The following is a 22,202-nucleotide window of genomic DNA, read 5'->3' as shown; positions in this document are numbered from 1 at the left end:
CGTAGTGGCTCCTTTCGTCGCCCCGGAAATAGAGGAGCGGGTAGAGGACAGGGGTCACATCAAACCTACAATAAAGGGGGCACTCAGAGTACCTACAATAAAAACACCCGAGGTGGATATCGTGGCTCCAGCACGAAGGGCAGAGGACGCGGTTACGGCAATACCAGGTCCTCCCCCAAAAACAAACAGTGACGCCCATTCCCTTCCCCCCGACCACATAACACCTGTCGGGGCAAGACTCCAGCGGTTCCTGTCCACGTGGAATACCATCACCACGGACAGGTGGGTCAAAGATGTTATCCAACGCGGTTACTGCCTCAAATTAACCTCCACTCCACCCACAATACCGCCAAAGCACCGTCCTATGTCCTCAGAGCACTTAGCATTATTACAGCAGGAAGTGCTAAGTATGCTGCGAAAAGGCGCAATAGAGGTCGTGCCCGTCCACCAGCAAGGGACAGGGGTGTACTCTCTGTACTTCTTAATACCAAAAAAGGACAGGTCACTCAGACCTATACTAGACCTGAGACCCCTCAACCACTACATTCTCTCAGAGCATTTCCACATGCTCACCCTACAGCAGGTTCTCCCGCTGCTCAGACAGGGAGACTTCCTAGCCACGCTAGACCTCAAAGATGCGTATTTCCACATACCCATACACCCGTCACACAGAAAATATCTCAGGTTCACTATTCAAGGGCAGCACTACCAATTCAAAGTCCTCCCCTTCGGCGTGACAACAGCACCCAGAGTTTTCACAAAGTGCCTAGCTACGGTGGCTGCACATCTACGGAGGCAACACATTCACATCTACCCTTACCTGGACGACTGGCTTGTTCAGGCAAAGTCAGCCCAGCAATGTGCCAGCCACATGTCCCGCACCATTCACCTTCTTCACAGTCTGGGATTCTCACTAAATTACCCAAAATCACATCTCCAACCCGCACACGTACAACAGTACCTAGGTGCGACCATAGACACTCTGGCAGCCACAGCTCAGCCAAATTTAGTGAGGATCAACGGCATGCAAATGCTGATCTCAAAGTTCAAACCCCAACACTCCCTTCCTGCGCGAGTGTTCATGCAGTTGATAGGCATGATGGCCTCCTGCATTTTCATAGTCCCGCACGCGAGACTACATATGCGCCCGCTTCAGGAGTGCTTGGCACGTCAATGGAATCAGGCTCACGGGCAATTAAAAGACCTAGTGTTGGTGAGCGGTCGGGCATACAACTCTCTGCATTGGTGGAATCCACAAAACCTTTGCAAGGGCCGACCGTTCCACGAGCCTGTTCCACAAATAATACTGACAGCGGACGCGTCTCTCCAGGGATGGGGAGCTCATGTACTCAATTACACAGTGCAGGGACTATGGACAATACAACAAAAGAAGATGCACATCAACCTTCTCGAACTGATGGCAATCTTCCTGGCAATGAAAGCCTTCAAGGTACACTTGTGCAACAAAGTCGTGTTGATCCGGACGGACAACATGACTGCCATGTACTACATACAGAAGCAGGGAGGAACGCACTCTCCACAGTTGTCTCATCTGGCTCAGAGCATGTGGAAGTGGGCCATTCAGAGGAACATATTCCTCATTGCGGAACACCTCCCCGGCAAGGACAACCAGATGGCGGATCTGCTCAGCAGACACAGCCACCAGATGCACGAGTGGGAGCTACACCCGTCAGTACTCCAACCGTACTTCCAACAGTGGGGTCATCCAGAGATAGACCTATTCGCCACAAGCGAAAACGCAAAATGCCAAAGCTTTGCCGTCAGGTTCCCACATCCACAGTCGCAGGGCAATGCAATATGGATGAACTGGTCCGGCAGATTTGCGTACGCTTTTCCCCCAGCGCCGTTGATACCGCTGGTGGCACGCAAACTGCGACAGCACTCACTGACACTCATCCTGGTTGCTCCAACATGGGCACGCCAGCCATGGTACACCGCCTTTCTGGAACTTTCCGTGGTGCCGCATCAAAGGCTGCGGATCAAACTCGCGCATTTGACGCAGAACCATGGAGAAATTCAGCACCCAGATCCGCAACAGCTGAACCTGGCAATCTGGCTCCTGAAGTCCTAGAGTTTGGCTACCTAAACCTGCCACCTGACTGTATGGAGATCATTAAGGAAGCTAGGAGACCCACTACCAGAGCTTGCTATGCAGCCAAATGGAAGAGGTTTGTCATTTATTGCAATAACAATGACATTAACCCGCTAGACGCATCCATTCAAAACATAATCTGTTACCTCTTACACCTATACCGATGCAATCTGGCATACACCTCAATACGTATCCATTTAACCGCAATAGCAGCCTATCTCCAAAACAGGCAGCACCTCTCTTTATTCAGAGTGCCTGCCATCAAAGCCTTCTTGGAGGGACTTAAACGAGTAATTCCCCCAAGACACCCACCAGCACCAGTGTGGAACCTCAACTTGGTCCTCACCCGACTGATGGGTCCACCCTTCGAACCCCTCCACTCATGTGAGATTCAATTCCTCACCTGGAAAGTAGCTTTCCTAGTGGCAATCACTTCGTTGAGAAGAGTTCGTGAACTCCAGGCACTAACCATTCAAGAGCCATTCATACAGGTTCACGCAAACAGGGTCGTACTACGTACCAACCCCAAATTCATGCCTAAAGTAATATCGCAGTTCCACATGAATCAAACTATTGAACTGCCTGTCTTCTTTCAGAATCCACAAAATGTCGCTGAAAGAATGCTCCATACACTAGATGTCAAAAGAGCCCTCATGTACTATATAGACCGAACTAAAGGCTTTAGGAAGACAAAACAACTTTTCGTTGCCTTTTCTCCACAACACAAAGGCAACGCCATCTCCAAAGCAGGTATAGCCAGATGGATCGTTAAATGTATTCAAATTTGCTATCAAAAGGCTAAACGCACATTAACGATTCCCCCACGAGCCCACTCAACACGTAAGTTAGGGGCCTCCATGGCTTTCCTGGGAAACATTCCTTTACATGATATATGTAGAGCAGCCACATGGTCCACTATACATACATTTACCAAACACTATTGTGTAGATGTACACTCAAAACAGCAGGCAGCTGTAGGACAGGCTGTTCTCAAAACTCTTTTTCAGACTGCTGCAGCTGGCACTAGTAGCCGTCGCTAATGGGAGGTACTGCTATGTATTCTATGCACAGATATGAATTCAGCAGCCCACATGCCTCGAACTGAATATGCTACTTACCAGTATGCATCTGTTCTTGGCATGTAGGGCTGCTGACATTCATATCGCCCACCCTCCTCCCCGGCGCCTGTAGCAGCTGCAGCTCTCAGAATTACTGTATAGCATGGTCATCACGTTCTGTATCTACTCCATCACTGCCACAATGGCGAAAAACAATCTGAGGATGGAGAGGATGCCCATGCGCACTGTGGTCCAGGGGAGGAGTCACCTATCTCAGGATACTTCGAAGACTCTTCCAGGACAACAACGTGCAAACATCCGGACCCAACACTAGGCGGCGATCTATGCACAGATATGAATGTCAGCAGCCCTACATGCCAAGAACAGATGCATACTGGTAAGTAGCATATTCATTACTGCACACAGAGGAAAAAATTAGAGGGAACATTGTCTGGGACCCTAAGTGTCGATGCACATGGTAGACCGTCCTTGTTGAAGCTGGTCTTGCGTGTTGGTGGTGGTGGGGTTGAGAGGGTGTCTGTCTGATATTGCTCTGCTTGTCTTCATCATAAGACTTGTGTGTTTCTTTTTTTCAGTGGCCGGAGTGGGGGCTACGAGCAGTCGGGAGGATCCTACAGAGACAGTTACAACTAATGGTAAATGAAATCTTCATTGTCTGCTTATTGCGAATGTAAGATGAGATCAGATCTATTAACATGAAGTCCATACATTCTTCAAAATGTGCATGCAGGACCCACTCATGTGCATTTCATGTACGAAGCGCCCTCTTTGTTGCCCTTGAGACTCAGGCCCGTAGACGTAGGGTGCCCCTCATGTACTTTTCATGTAGGCAGCGCCCTCTTTGTTGCCCTTGAGACTCAGGCCCGTGTACGCCCTTGAGACTCAGGCCCGTGTACGTAGGGCGCTCCTCATGGAGATTAAGTAATCCCCTTAATGGTATGTATGTCCTCCCTGGAGCGAACTGAGAGAGTCCCCATGCTGGACAAAGGCCTGATCAGTGTATGCAAGGTCCTTCTGGAGGGGACTGAGGGACCACTATTTGTGGATGCAATACCTTCCTGTGGTGTCTTGTGTTTTCTTCCACACTGCTGTCACTCCTGCTCTGGTGTTTAATAAACCCCCTTCGTTCCCAAGTTGTAGCTCTTAAAGCGTATTAAAGCTCTTTTAATCTGAAATTCTGATCATCCTTAAAAGTAACTGGATGACTCCCATACTTGAAAGTTTTTTGTGGGCTTTTTTCCCAAAGCGACTTAAGTAATAACGCTTGGACCACAAAAGGGAGGGGTTGGACCTGTCTCTCTGAACATTGGAGTAATGCAAAGGCCCTTCCACCAGCAAAACTTGTTGTCCCACTGATCTGTTCCATTGGAAGTTAGTGCACCGTACCAAGCGCATATTGTGGGCATTCTCCTCTACACCTCACCAGGAATTAAGGCTATTCACGCGCTGTACAGACAACACATCACGGCCTCGCTTCTCTATACATTATTAGAAGGGTACTGGTGCCCTGTGCAGTGAACACCTTCATGGATGTTAGTGCTGTGCACAAAGTGGTACAGTGGGGCTCCAGCTCTAACCTTGCCCCTCATTTGAACCAAAAATGATTTGGTTTTGGGGCACTTCACAACCGGAGTACTGTAGGTCTAGCCTGCACCGTGCTAGGTGTGAATGGCCTTGGTGCAGTGCACAACCCACATACTCTGTGCTCTCCACCTTCATCTAACTAGAAGTGAAACCTACTGACCCTTAGTGCACCCTAAAATATGCATGCTATTGCCATACCATAGGTAAACGCTGTTGGTGGGCCCGAAAACCTGCACACTCTTGGCTTTCTTCCCTACAGCTTACAAGCATTAAACTCTAATGGGGTATTGCTTCAGAGTACAACCTGCATGCTGTAGTTATTGCCCTACACCTTACTGGAAGTGAGTGCTATGTGCTATGTACTGGTGCACTGTGCAGTGCATATTAGGCCTTTTGCTTTACCTTTTACCACGATTGAATGCTAATGGATAGTGGTTCACTTAGCCTGGCACATAGAAGGCCTTGCTCATTACTAAGAGTGAATGCTGGTGAACAGACTGTGCACTATGGGCCTTCTGTCCTATGCTTTACATGAAGCCATTGGTATTCATGCACTGTACAACTAGCGCACTATGAGCCTTCTGCCGTACGCCTTACTAGAAGCGAATGCCATTGGATATTGGTGCACCGTGCAGCCAGCGCACTGTGGACCTACTGCACTACTCTTTACTAGGAGTGAATGTTATTGATTACTGGTGCATCGTACAGCCCCGGTACTGTGGACCTACTGCATTACCCTTCATTAGGAGTGAATGTTATTGAATACTGGTGCATCGAACAGCCACAGCACTTTGGGCCTTCTGCCCTGCGCCTTTCTAGGAGTGAATGATATTGGTGCACCATACAGCCAGCGCACTGTGAGCTTTCTGACCTACGCCTTACTTGAAGCGAATGATATCGGAGAATGGTGCGCTGTGCAACCAGAGCACTGGTGGCCTATTGCCCCTCACCTTACTAGGAGTGAATGATACTTGTGCACCTTTCTGTAAGTGCACTGGGGGCCTTCTACTCTTGCCTTACTAGGAGTGAATGCTATTGGATATTGGTGCAGCCAACACCTCATTCTGCCCAACACCCTAATAGGAATGAATGCTATTGGACAATGATACACCATGCAGCCCTCTGTTTTACGCCTTACTAAGAGTGAATGCTGTTAGATAGTGGTGCGCTGCAAAGCTTTCCCATGGGGGTATTCTACCCTACGACATATTAGGACTGAATGCTTGACCGATCTGTTTTCTCAAGTGCCTTTACAATATGTTGCCTGCTTCTTGTCCTCAGCTCACCTCACGTGTTACAGTCCTTCGCGACTCAAGATCATCCTTCCAATGGCCGAATTTAGAAAGATTCTTGGAGCAGCGCCGAGTAGTCCACTCGAATACTTTTAACATGGTTGTGTGAAGTCTTGTAGAACAGGCTGGCCTCTAGTGTGAATCTGGCCTGTTCGCAGTAGGTAGCGTTCAACTTTGTTTATTGCTGAACACTTAATCGTTTCCCAGAATCATTGTGCCTCATTTTTCAGTGGAACATATTTTAAAGCATTTTATAACCTTCCTTTATTGTACCAAGGTAGGAGGGAGTCCTGGGTGCTTGTACATAAGAAAGGACAACCTCCTTGGTATATCTAAACAGATTTTTATTTTTCAATGCTCATTTCCTTTTAAATCGGTGTATATTATCAAATTGTACTGGAAGTGCTAAAAGGAACCTGTACTTTTTTCCTCTTTTTGTTTTTATCAAAAAGAAATCTCTTTATTTTCTGAAGCCTCATTAAAATAAGTTTCAAATTAACTCTGTTCGACGCCTTTGTTGCACATCACCTACAAGGTATTTCGATGAAGATGAGGGGAGCTCTGAAGCGCACCTTGTTACCGCCGTACGGTAATATATTTCAACAAGACACAGGATGGTAGGCTTAAGGGCAGTAACATTGGTGTCATTTGTTTCTCTGCCTCACCAGCTTTTTGGACTTCAGCATGGGATTTCTTTGGGGATGGTGACACAGTGTGCAGCCTTATAGGCCTTGCTTTTTTTTGTTAACTTTGAAACTGTGCTGTTTGTTTAAAGTATCCATCTTATGGGGATCCTGCCTCTTGGGTACCCGATTGCTAGTAACATGCCTGGAAGCACTTAGGAGAGTAAGTACTTGACTGGGAAGGTTTGGCAGATGCCTTAATGACTTTGACTCAGTCAAGCTGCTTACAACACCAGGTTTAGCATTCGCACTTCTTAGAGGACAATCCTGGAAGTTTGCGACACCCTTCATTTTCCATTGGCTTAAATTCTACTGGAAACTGCGATCCCAACTGGGGTTCATCGAACTTGGTGTACTAGCTGAAACTGCTAACAGTATCTTCTTTACCCAGCTAGTAAGGGCTCGTGAGCAGTCCCTACCATGCCTGTTTGGAGTGGCAGGGAGGGGGGGGGGGGGGGGTCGGGGTAGCTCTAGGATTGCGTATAGCATAATGTGTTATGCTGTCTTTAAAGCCCAGTGACCTGTGCAGCAGTGGTTTAATGCCAAAGCCACAGATCCAAATACACAACATGCAGGCAACTACGAGCAGCAAAGGGCCCTGCCATAATGGTGATGTTGTGACTGAACGCATTACACACTCTAAATGGATGGGCTCGTTCTGCTTTGTGGTGTGTTTTGTGTTTTTTAACATTCTGAGTTCTGCTTCTTGTCATCTTCACTTCTCATGATGTCTTACTTCTGTGTTTGGCTGCTTTACCTGGGCTCTTCTGTGAAGAGGACAGGAGCCTGTGAGGCATGCTCTGAACACTGGAAGCTTTAGGGTGGTCACTTGCTCCGCTCTCCTTGATGAATGAATATAGTCTTGGCTTCTATGCTGATATCAGATTGGTGCCCTCCCTCCACAGCTTCCCTTGAACCCGATTGGCGTTTGTTTTTATTTTGCCTACTTAAGCCTGAACACAACCTCAAAGTGGTGCAGACTGCTGTAAATTGCTGGCACCGTACTAACCTTTTATTGTGTATGAGGGCATGCTTTACATAGCTATCACTGTTTTTATAGTTGTAGATGTTTTCTTCTCAGAATACCGTTCAGTGACTCTGCAGTCCGATGGGTGCTGTGAATTTTGATGATTTGATAAATGCCAGCAGAAATACTTTCCCCGGAGGGGCGTTCGAAGAATACCTTTGGTGGTTGGGGGCCTTTATGTTTTTTAAAGCTTTGGAATCTTTGAACCTCTCTGCCTTCCACAGGTAATTAAAAATATGTGCTCCTAGAGATATTTATTCCATTCCAGGCATTTGGCTTAGGCACTACTCCCTTTCAAGGTGTCCTGGTTTGATCACTTTTTTAAAAAGTGCAGCAGAAGCCGCATTGCCTGGTGGTGCTTAGAGATAGCACACACTGGTCCCCTTGTGTTGAAGCTCTCAAGTGTCCATCCCACAGAACATGACAATCCAGTCCTGCTGGGATACGGCTTATGGAGGCCCTGAAATGAGCAGAAGCTGAACATCCTTGTAATGTGTTTGCATCAGGCAATTTGTTCTGAATGGTCTATTAATAGCTAATGCCTGTTGGCCTCCTATTCCTTACCAGTATGGAAGATGGCGAGTTTGGTGGCTTTCCAACGTAGTTGTATGCCTTAGTATGGGCCACCGATAATAGGTGTTATCCTCAAGAACCATTTCTGGACGCATGCTTCCCAAAGCCTTTGATGGACATGCCTTTGATGCCAAGAGGCTGTTGTAGGAGACATTTTATGACCTCCTTGCACAGTTTAAATGGAACAGAGACGCTGCTTGTTTGGCAGTCGCCTCGCAGAGGTTCATCACTAACAGTACATGAAATTCAGGAGCTGCCATATGCCAGCAGCCTTAAGATCTCCCTCCTCTGCATCACTGCTACTGCCGTATTTTTCCAGCTTTTCAGAGTGAGTGGGCTTGTGGCTTTAGAAAGTATAAGGGATGGGTGTGGGGGTGGTGCAGTCATGTTAATGGGTCTAGGATAGTGGCGATATGGTGCCTGGGTGTCCTTATTCATCCAGATATCGGGAAAGATCTTCACTTTTTGGTCTTAACAACCAGCGGGATGAAGATTGGTGCTCTAACATTTTTGGTCCACATGTATGGAGGAGGTGTTACCCAATCTTGGACCCTGTTTTTGCAACAAGAGCTGCAGGTAGGAAAAGTTTCAAATGTTGATACTGGCCCAAATTCTTCAGCTGGAAAACTTCAGAACTGATGGGTCTCTTTAGACTTAGAGGATGCATGCTTGCTCTCTGAGGAGGTAATTTTAGGTTTGTAGTTGGAAGGGCAACAATTAACATCTCTCCCCATCAAGCTGGCTTGATCCCATATTAGGGGATATATGTTCGAGGCATATGAGCTGCAGATTACACACTATTTATAGATCACCATCTGGTGTTGGGTCCGCATGTTTGCACTTGTTTTTGTCCTGGAAATTGTTTGGAAGTCACGAGGTAGGTGACTCCTCCTTAGGATCATAGTGTGCATGGGCATCGGCTCCATCCTCCAATTGTTTTTTTCCGCCATCGGGTTCGGATGTGTTTCTCGCACTTCAGTTCGGAACCGTTACCGATTCCTGTTTCGACGCGCAATCCTTAACCCTTTCGACAGTATTGTCTCGATCACGAACCCTAATCGGTGCGCATCTCTACAAGTCTTCGATTCCGGTCGTCGATGAAGGCCTTCGGGCCGACCCGAGCCTTGGCATCTGGCTCATGGAAAGGACGCCTTTCAAAAAGTGTCCTCGATGTGGGTCGAAGTTTCCCCACACCGATCTGCATGAGGTGTGTAACCTCTGCCTCTCGCCAGAGACTGTCCGGCTTGTGCTTCCTTCCGCTCGAAGAAGACCATCCGGGATCGACAAGCTAGAAGGACCATGGCTCGCTCGTCGAGTTCGATCCCCAACTACATCTTCCAAGAGGGCGTCGTTGTGCCAGAGGAGCGGGTCGAAGAAGACCTCATCAGCGCCGCTGAAGCCGATGACTCAGACGTCGAAGAAGTGGCTCCAGCTCAACGGGTCGTAATTAGAGACGTCGACCCCGACCCACTCCCTACAACAACAAAGGCTTCCGTTACACCTTCACCTTCGGGCTCAGGTGCACACCGACACACTGCTTCCCATGTCCCGCCCTCGGGCCCGGCAAAGAAGCCTACCAAGCCTTTTGGCGACTCGGGCTCGAGTCTGCCTGCCACGGGTGCCGAAACCCAATCATCGGCACCGAAAAAGAAGCCGCACCCATCCTCTGGGCCGACCGCTACTTCCACCCGAAGCCCTCGGCACCGAAGACACCAACCAGTGACTCCCCGGCACCGAAAAAACACTCTGAGCCGACGAAGAATCCACACCCCAAAAGTTCGGACTCACACTCTTAGGAGCCGAAAAAAGCACCGGCACCAAAAAGCACACAGAGGCTGGAAAACCACACTGTTCGAAGCCCAAAACCGCTCCGCAGCCAGCGCCGAGAAAGCCCATGATGCCGATACAGTCGACACCCAACACCCAACCTTCTTCAGAAGAGCTTTTTCGACCAGACCCTCAACAAAAAACTCTAACTAAAGACCCTAAAACGGGTCAATTGACTCTCAATTCCAGAAAAGACCACTGGTTATGCCTGCACCAGCTCCACCACCTAAAAAGAGGGACATAGCCACATCACCTCTTAGGGTCCCTTCTCCACCTCCCCAACCTCGTTCTCCTACGCCATCCCCTACACCGGTAGATGATGACGACACGTATGATGACACGGGACGGTGACAACAACATGCCACTAGATGACCCCAGTCCACCAGGTTCCCCTGACCCCTCGGATGACTAGAATACGCCTAATGTCCCGCAAGAGGACATCTACCCCTCTAGGCCTTCGCCACCAGAAGATACCATGGGTTTTAATCAGCTAATACACCGGGCTGCCCAGTACCACGGGGTCGACCTACATACAGAACCGGTCGAAGAGGATTTTTTAATGGACACTTTCGAAACCACCCAAAGGTCCACATCCACTTTACCCATGCTCAAAGGGGTGATTAAACACACTACAGAAGTATTTAAAGACCCTGTCAGGACTAGAATCATCAATCCTAGAATTGAGAAAAAATACAAAGCTGCCCCTACAGACTCCGCTTACATTAAGGGCCCTGTTCCATTAGACTCCATGGTGGTCTCATATGCTAGGAAAAGGGCTAATTTGCAGACATCAGGTGATGCAGCTCCGCCCGACAACAAGTCTAAACTCTTAGACGCCTCTGCCAAAAGAACAGCGTCCCAGGCAGCTAATATTTGGCGCATCGCAAATACTCAAGCCCTGTTAGCCAGATACAATAGGGCTCACTATGATGAGTTAGAGTCCCTACTCCAACACCTCCCAGACAAATACAAACATAAGGCCAACGACGTAATACAAGAGGGTAAAATTATCACCAACACCTCTATCCGGTGTGCTCTTGATGTGGCAGATACGGCATCCAGAGCAGTAAACACAGGCGTCCTTCTTCGCAGGCACGCGTGGCTACGCATTTCCGGGTTTAAATCTGAGGTGCAAAGCTCTATCCTCAACCAACCATTCGACCAACAACACCTTTTTGGCCCTAATGTTGATGCATCCCTTAAGAAGATGAAAAAGGACACAGACACAGCCAAATCAATGGAAGCCTTGCAATCGCAAGCTCCCAGACGTTCTTTTCGTCGCTCATCCTACAAGGGCAACTCCAGGGGATACTCGTCTGATACTCCATCCACCTCTTACAAGGCTCCCACCCAATCCACCTTTTCCAGAGGTTATCAGAGAGGAGGATACAGAGGCAACAATAACGAGCAGAGGCAAGACTAACAACACCCGCTCTGCCTCCACCCCTGCTCAATGATTTCCCTCCGCTTCCCCCGGACCATTCCACTCCTGTCGTGGGAAGACTACAGCAGTTCCTTCCTGTCTGTACCAACATCACCACAGACAGGTGGGTGCGACAAATAGTGGAATCAGGTTACTGTCTCGAACTTACCTCTACCCCCCCCCCCCCCCCAACATTCCACCCAAACAGCGTCTCGAACTTACCTCTACCCCCCCCCCCCCCAACATTCCACCCAAACAGCGTACAATGTCAGCAGAACATTTGTAACTCCAGAAACAAGAGAAAATGTCCTTAATTTAAAAAAAAATGCAATAAAACTAGTTCCGCAGCACCAACAAAACACAGGAGATTACGCACTGTATTTTCTCATACCAAAGAAAGATGGCTCTCTGAGACCTATTCTAGACCTCAGGCCACTAAACCTATACATACAATCAGACCACTTCCACATGGTCACACTTCAGCAAGTCCTCCCTCTACTTTCACAGGGCGACTTCCTAGCCACCTTAGATCTCAAGGACGCCTATTTCCATATTCTCATATACGCTGCTCACAGAAAATATCTCAGGTTTATAGTGGACGGACAGCACTATCAATTCAAAGTACTCCCTTTCGGAGTCACAACAGCACCTCGGGTATTCACAAAGTGCCTAGCAGTAGTCGCAGCCCATCTAAGAAGACACCACGTTCACATCTTCCAATACCTCGACGACTGGCTCATAAAAGCCAGCGTGTACACCCAGTATGTTCATCACATTCATGCGACTATCCAATTACTCCACGACATAAGGTTCACAATAAACCACACCAAGTCTCATGTGCAACCCTCTCACATGCAACAGTACCTCAGTGCCAAAATAGACGCCTCACAAGCGCTAGCCTATCCCAGTCCAGCCAGGATAGCAAGCATTCTCGCTCTCCTACCCAAATTTCAGCCGCATCACTCTCTTCCAGCTCGAGCGTTCATGCAGCTCATAGGGATGATGGCCTCTTGCATATTCATAGTGCCTCACGCAAGACTCCAGATGCGTCCCATACAAGAGTGCTTAGCGCGCCAATGGAACCAGGCCCAAGGACAACTGACAGATCTGGTGTTGGTAGACGGTCGCACTCATCGCTCTCTGCAGTGGTGGAACACCACAAATCTTTCCGGAGGTCGACCGTTCCTGGACCCGGTTCCACAAATAATCTTATTACTCCACATCAACCATCTGGAGTTACTGGCGATCTTCCTCGCCCTAAAATCCTTCCAGGCGCAGATTTCAGGCAAGGCAGTCCTCATTCGCACAGACAACATGACTGCCATGTACTACATTCAAAAACAGGGGGGCACACACTCTCCACAGCTCTCTCAGTTAGCACAGAGCATATGGAAATGGGCAATTCCACAAAAGATGTTTCTCCTAGCCCAACACGTCCCAGTAGTACAAAACACCGTGAGCAGGCAGACACAGCAGATCCACGAGTGGGAACTTCACCCACAGGTTCTTCACCCGTTCTTTCAGATGTGGGGGCATCCACACATAGACCTCTTCGCCACCCACGAAAACAAAAAATGCCCAAGCTTCGCCGCCAGATACCCACACCCATTGTCCAAAGGCAATGCGATATGGATGAACTGGTCAAACAAATTTGCATACACTTTTCCACCTCTCCCACTAATTCCATTAGTGGTTCGGAAGCTACAGCAGCATTCCCTAACCCTAATCCTTATAGCTCCAACATGGGCCAGACAGCCGTGGTACACCACGCTGCTGGAACTCTCCGTGGTACCACACCAAAAGCTACGCCTCTCACCACGCCACCACGCCTCCTAACCCAGAACCATGGAGAGATCAGGCACCCGGACCCAGCTCAGCTCAACCTTGCAATCTGGCTCCTGAGGTCCTAGAATTTGGATACCTTAACCATCCCCCGATTGCATGAACATTATCAGGGAAGCTAGACGCCCTACTACTAGGGCGTGCTATGCAGCAAAGTGGAAAAGATTTGTTATTTACTGCCACAATAACACGATCAATCCCTTAAATGTATCCATACAACACATTGTATGTTATTTACTCTATTTGCAAAGGTGTAACCTAGCATATACCTCCATTCGGTTACACCTCGCTGCAATTGCTGCCGATTTACAAAATAGGCAGCACCTCTCACTTTTCAAAGTACCTGCCATCAAAGCCTTTATGGAAGGCCTCAAAAGAGTAATTCCACCCAGAGTGCCACCCTCACCTGTTTGGAACTTGAATGTAGTCCTCACACGGTTAATGGGACCCCCTTTCGAACCATTACATAAGTGCGAGCTGCAATTCCTCACATGGAAGACAGCTTTTCTAGTGGCCATCACTTCCCTCAGACGGGTTAGTGAAATACAGGCACTCACTATACAGGAACCTTTTCTTCAGATGCATCACAACAAGGTTGTACTCCGCACTAATCCCAAATTTCTACCCAAAGTAATTTCTCCTTTCCATCTAAACCATTCGGTAGAATTACCAGTCTTTTTCTCGCAACCCCAAACAGTTGCGGAAAGAGCCTTACACACACTGGATGTTAAAAGGGCTTTACTTTACTACATCCAGAGAACACAACCTTTCAGGAAAACCAAACAGCTATTTGTTTCCTTCTCCCCACCACATAAAGGCAACCCTATTTCTAAATCAGGGATAGCTAGGTGGATTGTAAAATGCATACAGATTTGCTACCACAAAGCAAAACAAACGCTATCTGTTCCCCCTAAAGCCCACTCTACACGAAAGATAGGGGCTTCTAGGGAACATCCCTTTAGATGATATCTGCAAAGCAGCTACATGGTCAACACTGCACACTTTCACTAAACATTACTGTGTAGATGTGCAAACGAAGCAACAAGCTAGTGTGGGCCAGGCTGTACTAAAAACACTTTTTCAAACCACTGCAACAGATTCCGGTGGTCGCCGCTAGGGTTGGGAACTGCTATATAGTCTATGCAAAAGGGTGTAATCTGCAGCTCATATGCCTCGAACGGAATATGCTACTTACCAGTATGCATCTGTTCTTGGCATGTAGAGCTGCAGATCTACACACGCCCACCCGCCTCCCCGGCTACCGGTATCTGTTCCAGTCTATCTTATTTAGATACAACACACATGGGTTTCTTCACTGTTATTACTACGCTCCATCTTTCCCTGTTGGCGAAAAACAATCTGAGGATGGAGCCGAAGCCCATGCGCAATACCATCCAAGGGAGGAGTCACCGACCTCGTGACTTCCAAAGACTTTCCAGAAGGAAAAACAAACTGCAAACATCCGGGCCCAACACCAGATGGCGATCTATGCAAAAGTGTGTAGATCTTCAGCTCTACATGCCAAGAACAGATGCATACTGGTAAGTAGCATATTCCTTTCTCAGAATGAGATGCTTTATATAAATACTTTTGCAATATGCAATTGCCTGTATTCTTCTCGCAACCACACACAGTCGCAGAAAGAGCTCTTCATACTTTAGATGTTAAAAGAGCATTGCTCTATTACATTGAAAAAACACAACCTTTTCGAAAAACCAAACAACTTTTTGTTTCTTTCTCACCACCACACAAAGGCAATCCCATATCCAAGTCCGGGACAGCCAGATGGATTGTTAAATACATACAAATTTGCTACCACAAAGCAAAACGTACTTTAACTGTTCCTCCTAGAGCCCACTCTACAAGAAAAATAGGGGCTTCTATGGCATTTTTAGGGAACATTCCAGAGATGACATCTGCAAAGCAGCTACAAGGTCTACACTGCATACGTTCACAAAACACTATTGTGTAGATATGCAATCAAAACAACAAGCCAGTGTGGGCCAAGCTGTACTCAAAACCCTACTTCCGACAACATGTAGAGCTGCAGATCTACATCCGCCTCCCCGGCTTTCTTTATCTGTTCCAGTATTATCCTATTTAGATACAGCACGCAAGGGCATCTTCCTGTTTCTTACAAAGCTCCATCATTTCCCTGCTGGCGAAAAGCAATCTGAGGATGGAGCCAATGCCCATGCGCACTATGATCCTAAGGAGGAGTCACCTACCCCGTGACTTTCAAAGACTTTCCAGGACAAAAACAAGTGCAAACATCCGGACCCAACACCAGATGGCGATCTATGCATAGTGTGTAAGTAGCATATTCCTTTTCGTACCTCAGTGATGAAGGCCAATTTTTCCTGCCAATGCTTCGGACTAACCGCGAACAACATGCGTCCATCTTCATAGTCTCTGCTTCTTGCTGAAAAGCTCTGCGATTGCCTGGCTATATTATATTGGCATTATCTTGGAGACTTCAGAGGAGGAAAAGCCTTTCCTCCCAAGAGGAGATAGAAAATTATTTTAAACCGAACGTAAGCTTGAATGCAACCAAGGGCCAGCATCTTCTGCGCCCAGTTGTATTTTGTGTTCTTCTGGTACCACAGGCAAGGCTGATAATGGTACCTCTTCAGTGATTCTTAGACTCCAAAATAACCATTTCAGGGCTCAGTGACGCAACATGATTTCTACTCTTCTTGTATTTACATTTTTGATTTATAGAGTTCATTAAGCCAGAAGACATCAATCAATCGGGGGGTTTATAAAGCGTGCCTCGTGAGGGTCTCAAGGCGCGGGGGGGGGGGGGGGTGCTGCTCCGGGTCAGTCGAAGAGCCAGGTGTTGAGTTTCTTCCTGAAGGTGTTCAGGGGGAGCGTCTTGATGTTGACTAGGAGCTTGTTTCAGGTCCTGTCTGCGACGGAGAAGGCTCTACCGCCCGCTCTGGTTCTGCGGATGCATGGGGTCTCTGCTAGGGCGAGGTCAGCGGAAGGAGACTCTTTTGTTGAGGTATTTGGGTCCAATGTTGTGGAGGGATTTGTAGGTGTGGGTTAGTAGCTTGAAGCATCAAAGAGCTATTACCAGTCGTAAACTGCCATGGGGAAGACAGCAAGACATCATTAAGGTTGGAAGAATAACTGGGTTTTAAGATGATTGTGAAACACAAGAGTAAGAATTCAGAATAGCAATATGTATAGGCAGCGTGTTCCATAACCTGGCCGCTGCAACCGAGAATGCCGGCCACCCATCTAGCCTTCCAAAACCCAGGGAATGATCACCTTCCTCAGTGCTGCAGATCTAAGCTGTTAGGAGAATACAGGTTGAAACTGGTTCTCAAAAACCATGGGCCCAGCTGGTGCAGAGCCTTTTAGACCATGCAAAGCGCTTTGTATGTCACCCCTTTCCTCTCTGGTAACCAGTGAAGTGAACACAATCCCTCCCTAACCGAAAGATGTTTGGGAACATCCAGGACCACCTGTGCAGCTGCATTTTGGATGACCTGAAGTTTTTTAAGATGACACTGGTTGGCGTTTAAATATACAGCGTTACAGTAGTCAAGGCGAGGTTTCATAGGAGCAAGGGCCACCGATATTCTTTATTCCACAGGTAAGAAGGGAAAAATCTTTTTCAGGATCTTAACAATGAAGCCGGAGCTCACCGTCCTGTTGACCTGAGAGTCGAAGGTAAGGGAGTTATCAAAAATCCCTCCAAGATTTTTAGCGGCGGCAACATGGGTGGTAGAGGGCTGCATGTCTCGGGCCACTAGAGCTCAGACCACACTGAGTAATCCGCCCCAAAGACCACAATCTCAGTCCAGTGGTGTAACGAAAGTTGAAGGGGCCCCCCTGCAAGGTACATAGAGGGCCCCCGCTCCAGATTTAATCCGGAGCTCTCCAGTGTGAGTACAGTGCTGCTGCTTTTCCCCCAGCGCCGTTAATACCGCTAGTGGCACGCAAACTACGACAGCACTCACTGACACTCATCCTGGTTGCTTCAACGTGGGCGCGCCAGCCATGGTACACCACCTTTCTGGAACTTTCCGTGGTGCCGCATCAAAGGCTGCGGATCAAACCCGCGCTTTTGACGCAGAACCATGGAGAAATTCAGCACCCAGATCCGCAACAGCTGAACCTGGCAATCTGGCTCCTGAAGTCTTAGAGTTTGGTTAGCTAAACCTGCCACCTGACTGTATGGAGATCATCAAGGAGGCCAGGAGACCCACTACCAGAGCTTGCTATGCAGCTAAATGGAAGAGGTTTGTCATTTATTGCAACAACAATCACATTAACCCGCTAGACGCATCTATTCAGAACATAATCTGCTATTTCTTACACCTATACCGATGCAATCTGGCATACACCTCAATACGTATCCATTTAACCGCAATAGCAGCCTATCTCCAAAACAGGCAGCACCTCTCTTTATTCAGAGTGCCTGCCATCAAAGCCTTCTTGGACGGACTTAAACGAGTGATTCCCCCAAGGCACCCCCCAGCACCGGTGTGGAACCTCAACTTGGTCCTCACCAGACTAATGGGTCCGCCCTTTGAACCTCTCCATTCATGTGAGATTCAATTCCTCACCTGGAAAGTGGCTTTTCTGGTTGCCATCACTTCCTTAAGGAGAGTTAGTGAACTCCAGGCACTAACCATTCAAGAGCCATTCATACAGGTTCACGCAAACCGGGTCGTACTACGTACCAACCCCAAATTCATGCCTAAAATAATATCGCAGTTCCACATTAACCAAACCATTGAACTGCCTGTTTTCTTTCAAAATCCACAAAATGTCGCTAAGAGAATGCTCCACACACTAGATGTAAAGAGGGCCCTCATGTACTATATTGACAGAACTAAAAACTTTAGGAAGACAAAACAACTCTTCGTTGCCTTCTCTCCACAACACAAGGGCAACGCCATTTCCAAAGCAGGTATAGCCAGATGGATCGTTAAATGTATCCAAATTTGTTATCAAAAAGCTAAACGCACATTAACGATTCCCCCACGAGCCCACTCAACACGAAAGTTAGGGGCGTCCATGGCTTTCCTGGGAAACATTCCTTTACAGGAAATATGTAGAGCAGCCACATGGTCCACTATACATACCTTTACCAAACACTACTGTGTAGATGTACACTCAAAACAGCAGGCAGCTGTAGGACAGGCTGTTCTCAAAACTCTTTTTCAGACTGCTGCAGCTGGCACTGGTAGCCGCCGCTAATAGGAGGAACTGCTATGTATTCTATGCACAGATATGAATTCAGCAGCCCACATGCCTCGAACTGAATATGCTACTTACCAGTATGCATCTGTTCTTGGCATGTAGGGCTGCTGACATTCATATCGCCCACCCTCCTCCCCGGCGCCTGTAGCGGCTGCAGCACTCAGAATTACTGTATAGCATGGTCATCACTTACGGTATCTACTCCATCACTGCCACAATGGCGAAAAACAATCTAAGGATGGAGAGGATGCCCATGCGCACTGTAGTCCAGGGGAGGAGCCACCTATCTCGTGATACTTCGAAGACTCTTCCAGGACAACAATGTGCAATCATCCGGACCCAACACTAGGCGGCGATCTATGCACAGATATGAATGTCAGCAGCCCTACATGCCAAGAACAGATGCATACTGGTAAGTAGCATATTCAATACAGTAATAATATATACGTAATCATATAAAACAGAGATATAAATAGGTGATAAGCATCAAGAATGTCCCTATATGAAATCTCCATAGAGATACATGGAGAGAGAAAAAAGACATTCGCAGTCTATCTCTGTCATTATGTTGGTCCAAACTACGGCCAATCAGGCGCCAGCTCCTCTCTAGAACCTTCTCCTCAGAGCTCCTCACCTCAGATTTTCTACCGCACGTCGTGTGAAAGGGAGTCTCCCTGAGCTCTGCTCAGTTTTCTCTTCAGCATGTCTTCAAGTAAGAAGTCTCTGTTTAGAGCTTGTTCCTCTTGTGGAAAGCTGCGCTTATATTCAGAAGATCCACACCATAAGTGTATTTACTGTCTTTACCCTGACCACGAAGTGGGTAAATGTAAATTCTGTAGAACTTTTTCTACAAAGACTCTTAAAGACAGGGAAGGTCGTCTCTTGTTGTGGCTCCAGAGACTGAAAGATAAGGATGACGTGGTTTCTGAAGTAGAAAGCCTTACTTCTGGCCGTTCCCTCACAACCTCAAAACGCAGTAGTGTTCAAGATCTACCTTCTCCTTTCATTAAGAAGAAGAGAATGTCTCTTTCTATGACATCTGCCATGTCTTCATCCATGACTACTGCGTTATCGCCCACGAGACCTAGTTCTCAGGCTGTTGAGGCATCGACTTCCCTGATTTCTGGCAAGAAATTGACTTCATCGTCGACGAGACCTCCGACGACGAAATCCGCCGTTTCCTGCTCGTCGACGGTGACTTTGACGACGACGGCGTCAGCATCGAAGTCGTCGACGGCGGTCCCGTCGAAGTTATCGTCATCAGTGTTGCCTATTGCATCGTCGTCGACGAAGAAGGAAAAGATCTCGTCTACGCTAACATCATCGTCGTCGAAAACTGCAAAATCTGCCTCGTCGACGCTTACGTCGGCGATTGATTCGTCGGCGAGTGCTCCGTCGACGAAGAAAAAGAAGACCTCTTCGTCGTCCCCGTCGACGACGACTCCGTCGACGACAGTCCCGTCGACGATGGCCCCGTCGACGTTGGTTCCGTCGACGTTGGTTCCGTCGACGATTCCGTCTGCGAAGATGTCGACAGTGGCTCCTGTACTTCCAATCCCGTCGACGGCAGTCTCGTTGATGAAGATAAAGATTAAGAAGATCTCAAAATCGTCTTTGACACCAGCAACGACAATTTCTGCGCAGAGGTCAGTAGATACACAAAGTTCTTCCGCGCCTTCAACGACTACTTCGTCCTTTGCCTCTGTACCTTTGTTACCATTGCTACCAAGTAGCCAACAGGATATGGTAAATGAGGTCATACCCTTGGATGATTCTCAACTTCCTTCACCTTTGTTCGCAACTGATTCCGATCAAGATTCAGGAGAAGGTCTACCTGAATCTTTCGGTACAGCACACAGTCCATCGGATTTGATAATAAAATGCCAGGAGGAAAAGTGATGATGAGGATGAACAGTTTTATCAGGAAGAAATTCCTATGGAAGAACAGACTGCGACGTTACCCTTGTCGCTTATTACAAATCTTCAACTCATGTTGGACCTGATTATAATCGGCGTTTTCCTCTATCACCACAAGAGTCTATAGTTCCTGCTGTTCCAGTGGTTCCAACACCTGTGTCGGCGCCAGTGCCAGTTATAACGCCTTCAGTTCCGCTGATACAATCATCAGCTCGGACATTGACTCAACATGACAATGAAGACGAAGTTCCTCAAGACAAGGAAGATGGTGAGATCCTGGATGATGGTGGCGATGGTAATGATGATAATGATGATATGGCGGAGTGGGATGACTACCATGCCCAAACGCCATCTCCCTCTCCAATGGTACCAGGAGACTCACCACCAGTTGACATTGCAAGTTTTCACCAGTTGATGGATAGAGCGGCCCAACGGTTCAAATTAACTACGGAACATAAAGAAGAGGATTGTTTTCTGTATGATTTTAAAAATCAACCTTTCAAGCAGACGCATACAATCCCTATTATTGAGTTTATTTGGGATGAAGGTAAAAAGATAATGAAAACACCAAATAGCCTTCCGGCACAGTTACCTAGGTTGGAGAAGAAGTATAAGCCGCCAGTAGGAGCTCCAGCGTGCCTCACTGGTCAGTCAAAACCAGATTCGGTAATCACACAAGCAGCCCAACTACTCCCATCTCATCGCAAGGAATTTCTAGGAGCAACATTGGATACAGTGTCAACAAAGGCGTTTCTCTCCCAAGACCGTCTACAAAGGATTCTTCGATTGGTGTCCCTTATACGATCAAAAAGGTCAGTTTCTGTAAGACTATTAAAGTCATTTATAGGGATGGCGTCATCGTGTATTGCTTTGATCCCTCATTGCAGATTAAAGACACGCCCCATCCAAGAAGAACTAGACATCCAATGGCGTCAAGCTACTGGCTCGTTCAACGACGTTGTAAACGTCACAGACCGTATGAATTCGGCACTCAAATGGTGGACACAGCCATCAAATCTAACAAAAGGAATTTCATTTCTGTCGGTAGTACCAGACATGACAATAACAACAGACGCCTCTCTAGTAGGATGGGGTGCTCATATGGAGGATTTGTCAATAAAGGGGAAGTGGACAATATGTCAAAAAACCTGGCACATCAACAGGTTGGATCTCTTGGCTATATTTCTAGCTCTCAAGTCGTTCCTTCCTTTAATCCAAGGAGAAACAGTCCTAATACAGACGGACAATACAACCTGCATGCACTACATCAACAAGCAGGGCGGAACAAAATCTCCGAAACTGTCTCGACTAGCTCAGTTGATCTGGGACTGGTCTCTCGACCATCGCATCACGATTGCAGCAGTTCATCTACCGGGGGTATCCAATATTCTGACGGATTCCCTGAGCAGATCCTCCTCATCGACCCACGAATGGGAGCTACATCAACCAACTCTAGAGATGATATTTCGACGATGGGGTCGTCCAGAGCTGGATCTCTTTGCCACACCAGGGAACCGGAAATGCCGAGATTATGCAAGCTGGCATCCCCATCAAGGGTCACAGGGCAATGCCCTTTTGATGAACTGGTACAATCTGTTTGCCTACGCTTTTCCCCCAATCCCTCT

General features: G+C 47.7%; 2 protein-coding genes across 3 annotated transcripts in view; one reads left to right on the top strand and one right to left on the bottom strand.

Moving 5' to 3' along the window:
• The window catches only part of LOC146772143 (cold-inducible RNA-binding protein-like), a 40,022-nt gene extending 33,455 nt beyond the window's left edge, over nucleotides 1-6,567 (top strand). For both annotated transcript variants that reach the window (XM_085638600.1, XM_085638601.1), the window contains exons 6-7: nucleotides 3,768-3,827; nucleotides 6,058-6,567. In XM_085638600.1, coding sequence (XP_085494726.1) covers nucleotides 3,768-3,825 — 58 coding nt within the window. In that variant the 3' untranslated portion in view covers nucleotides 3,826-3,827; nucleotides 6,058-6,567. The remainder of the gene's footprint in view (nucleotides 1-3,767; nucleotides 3,828-6,057) is intronic.
• LOC146772140 (uncharacterized) overlaps nucleotides 1-22,202 on the bottom strand; it is a 306,827-nt gene that overhangs the window by 21,119 nt on the left and 263,506 nt on the right. The gene's annotated exons all lie outside the window — the stretch shown is intronic.

Source organism: Triturus cristatus, chromosome 12 (assembly GCF_964204655.1).
Source record: "Triturus cristatus chromosome 12, aTriCri1.1, whole genome shotgun sequence".
Classification (NCBI taxonomy): domain Eukaryota; kingdom Metazoa; phylum Chordata; class Amphibia; order Caudata; family Salamandridae; genus Triturus; species Triturus cristatus.
This window is presented reverse-complemented; position numbering and strand designations above follow the sequence as displayed.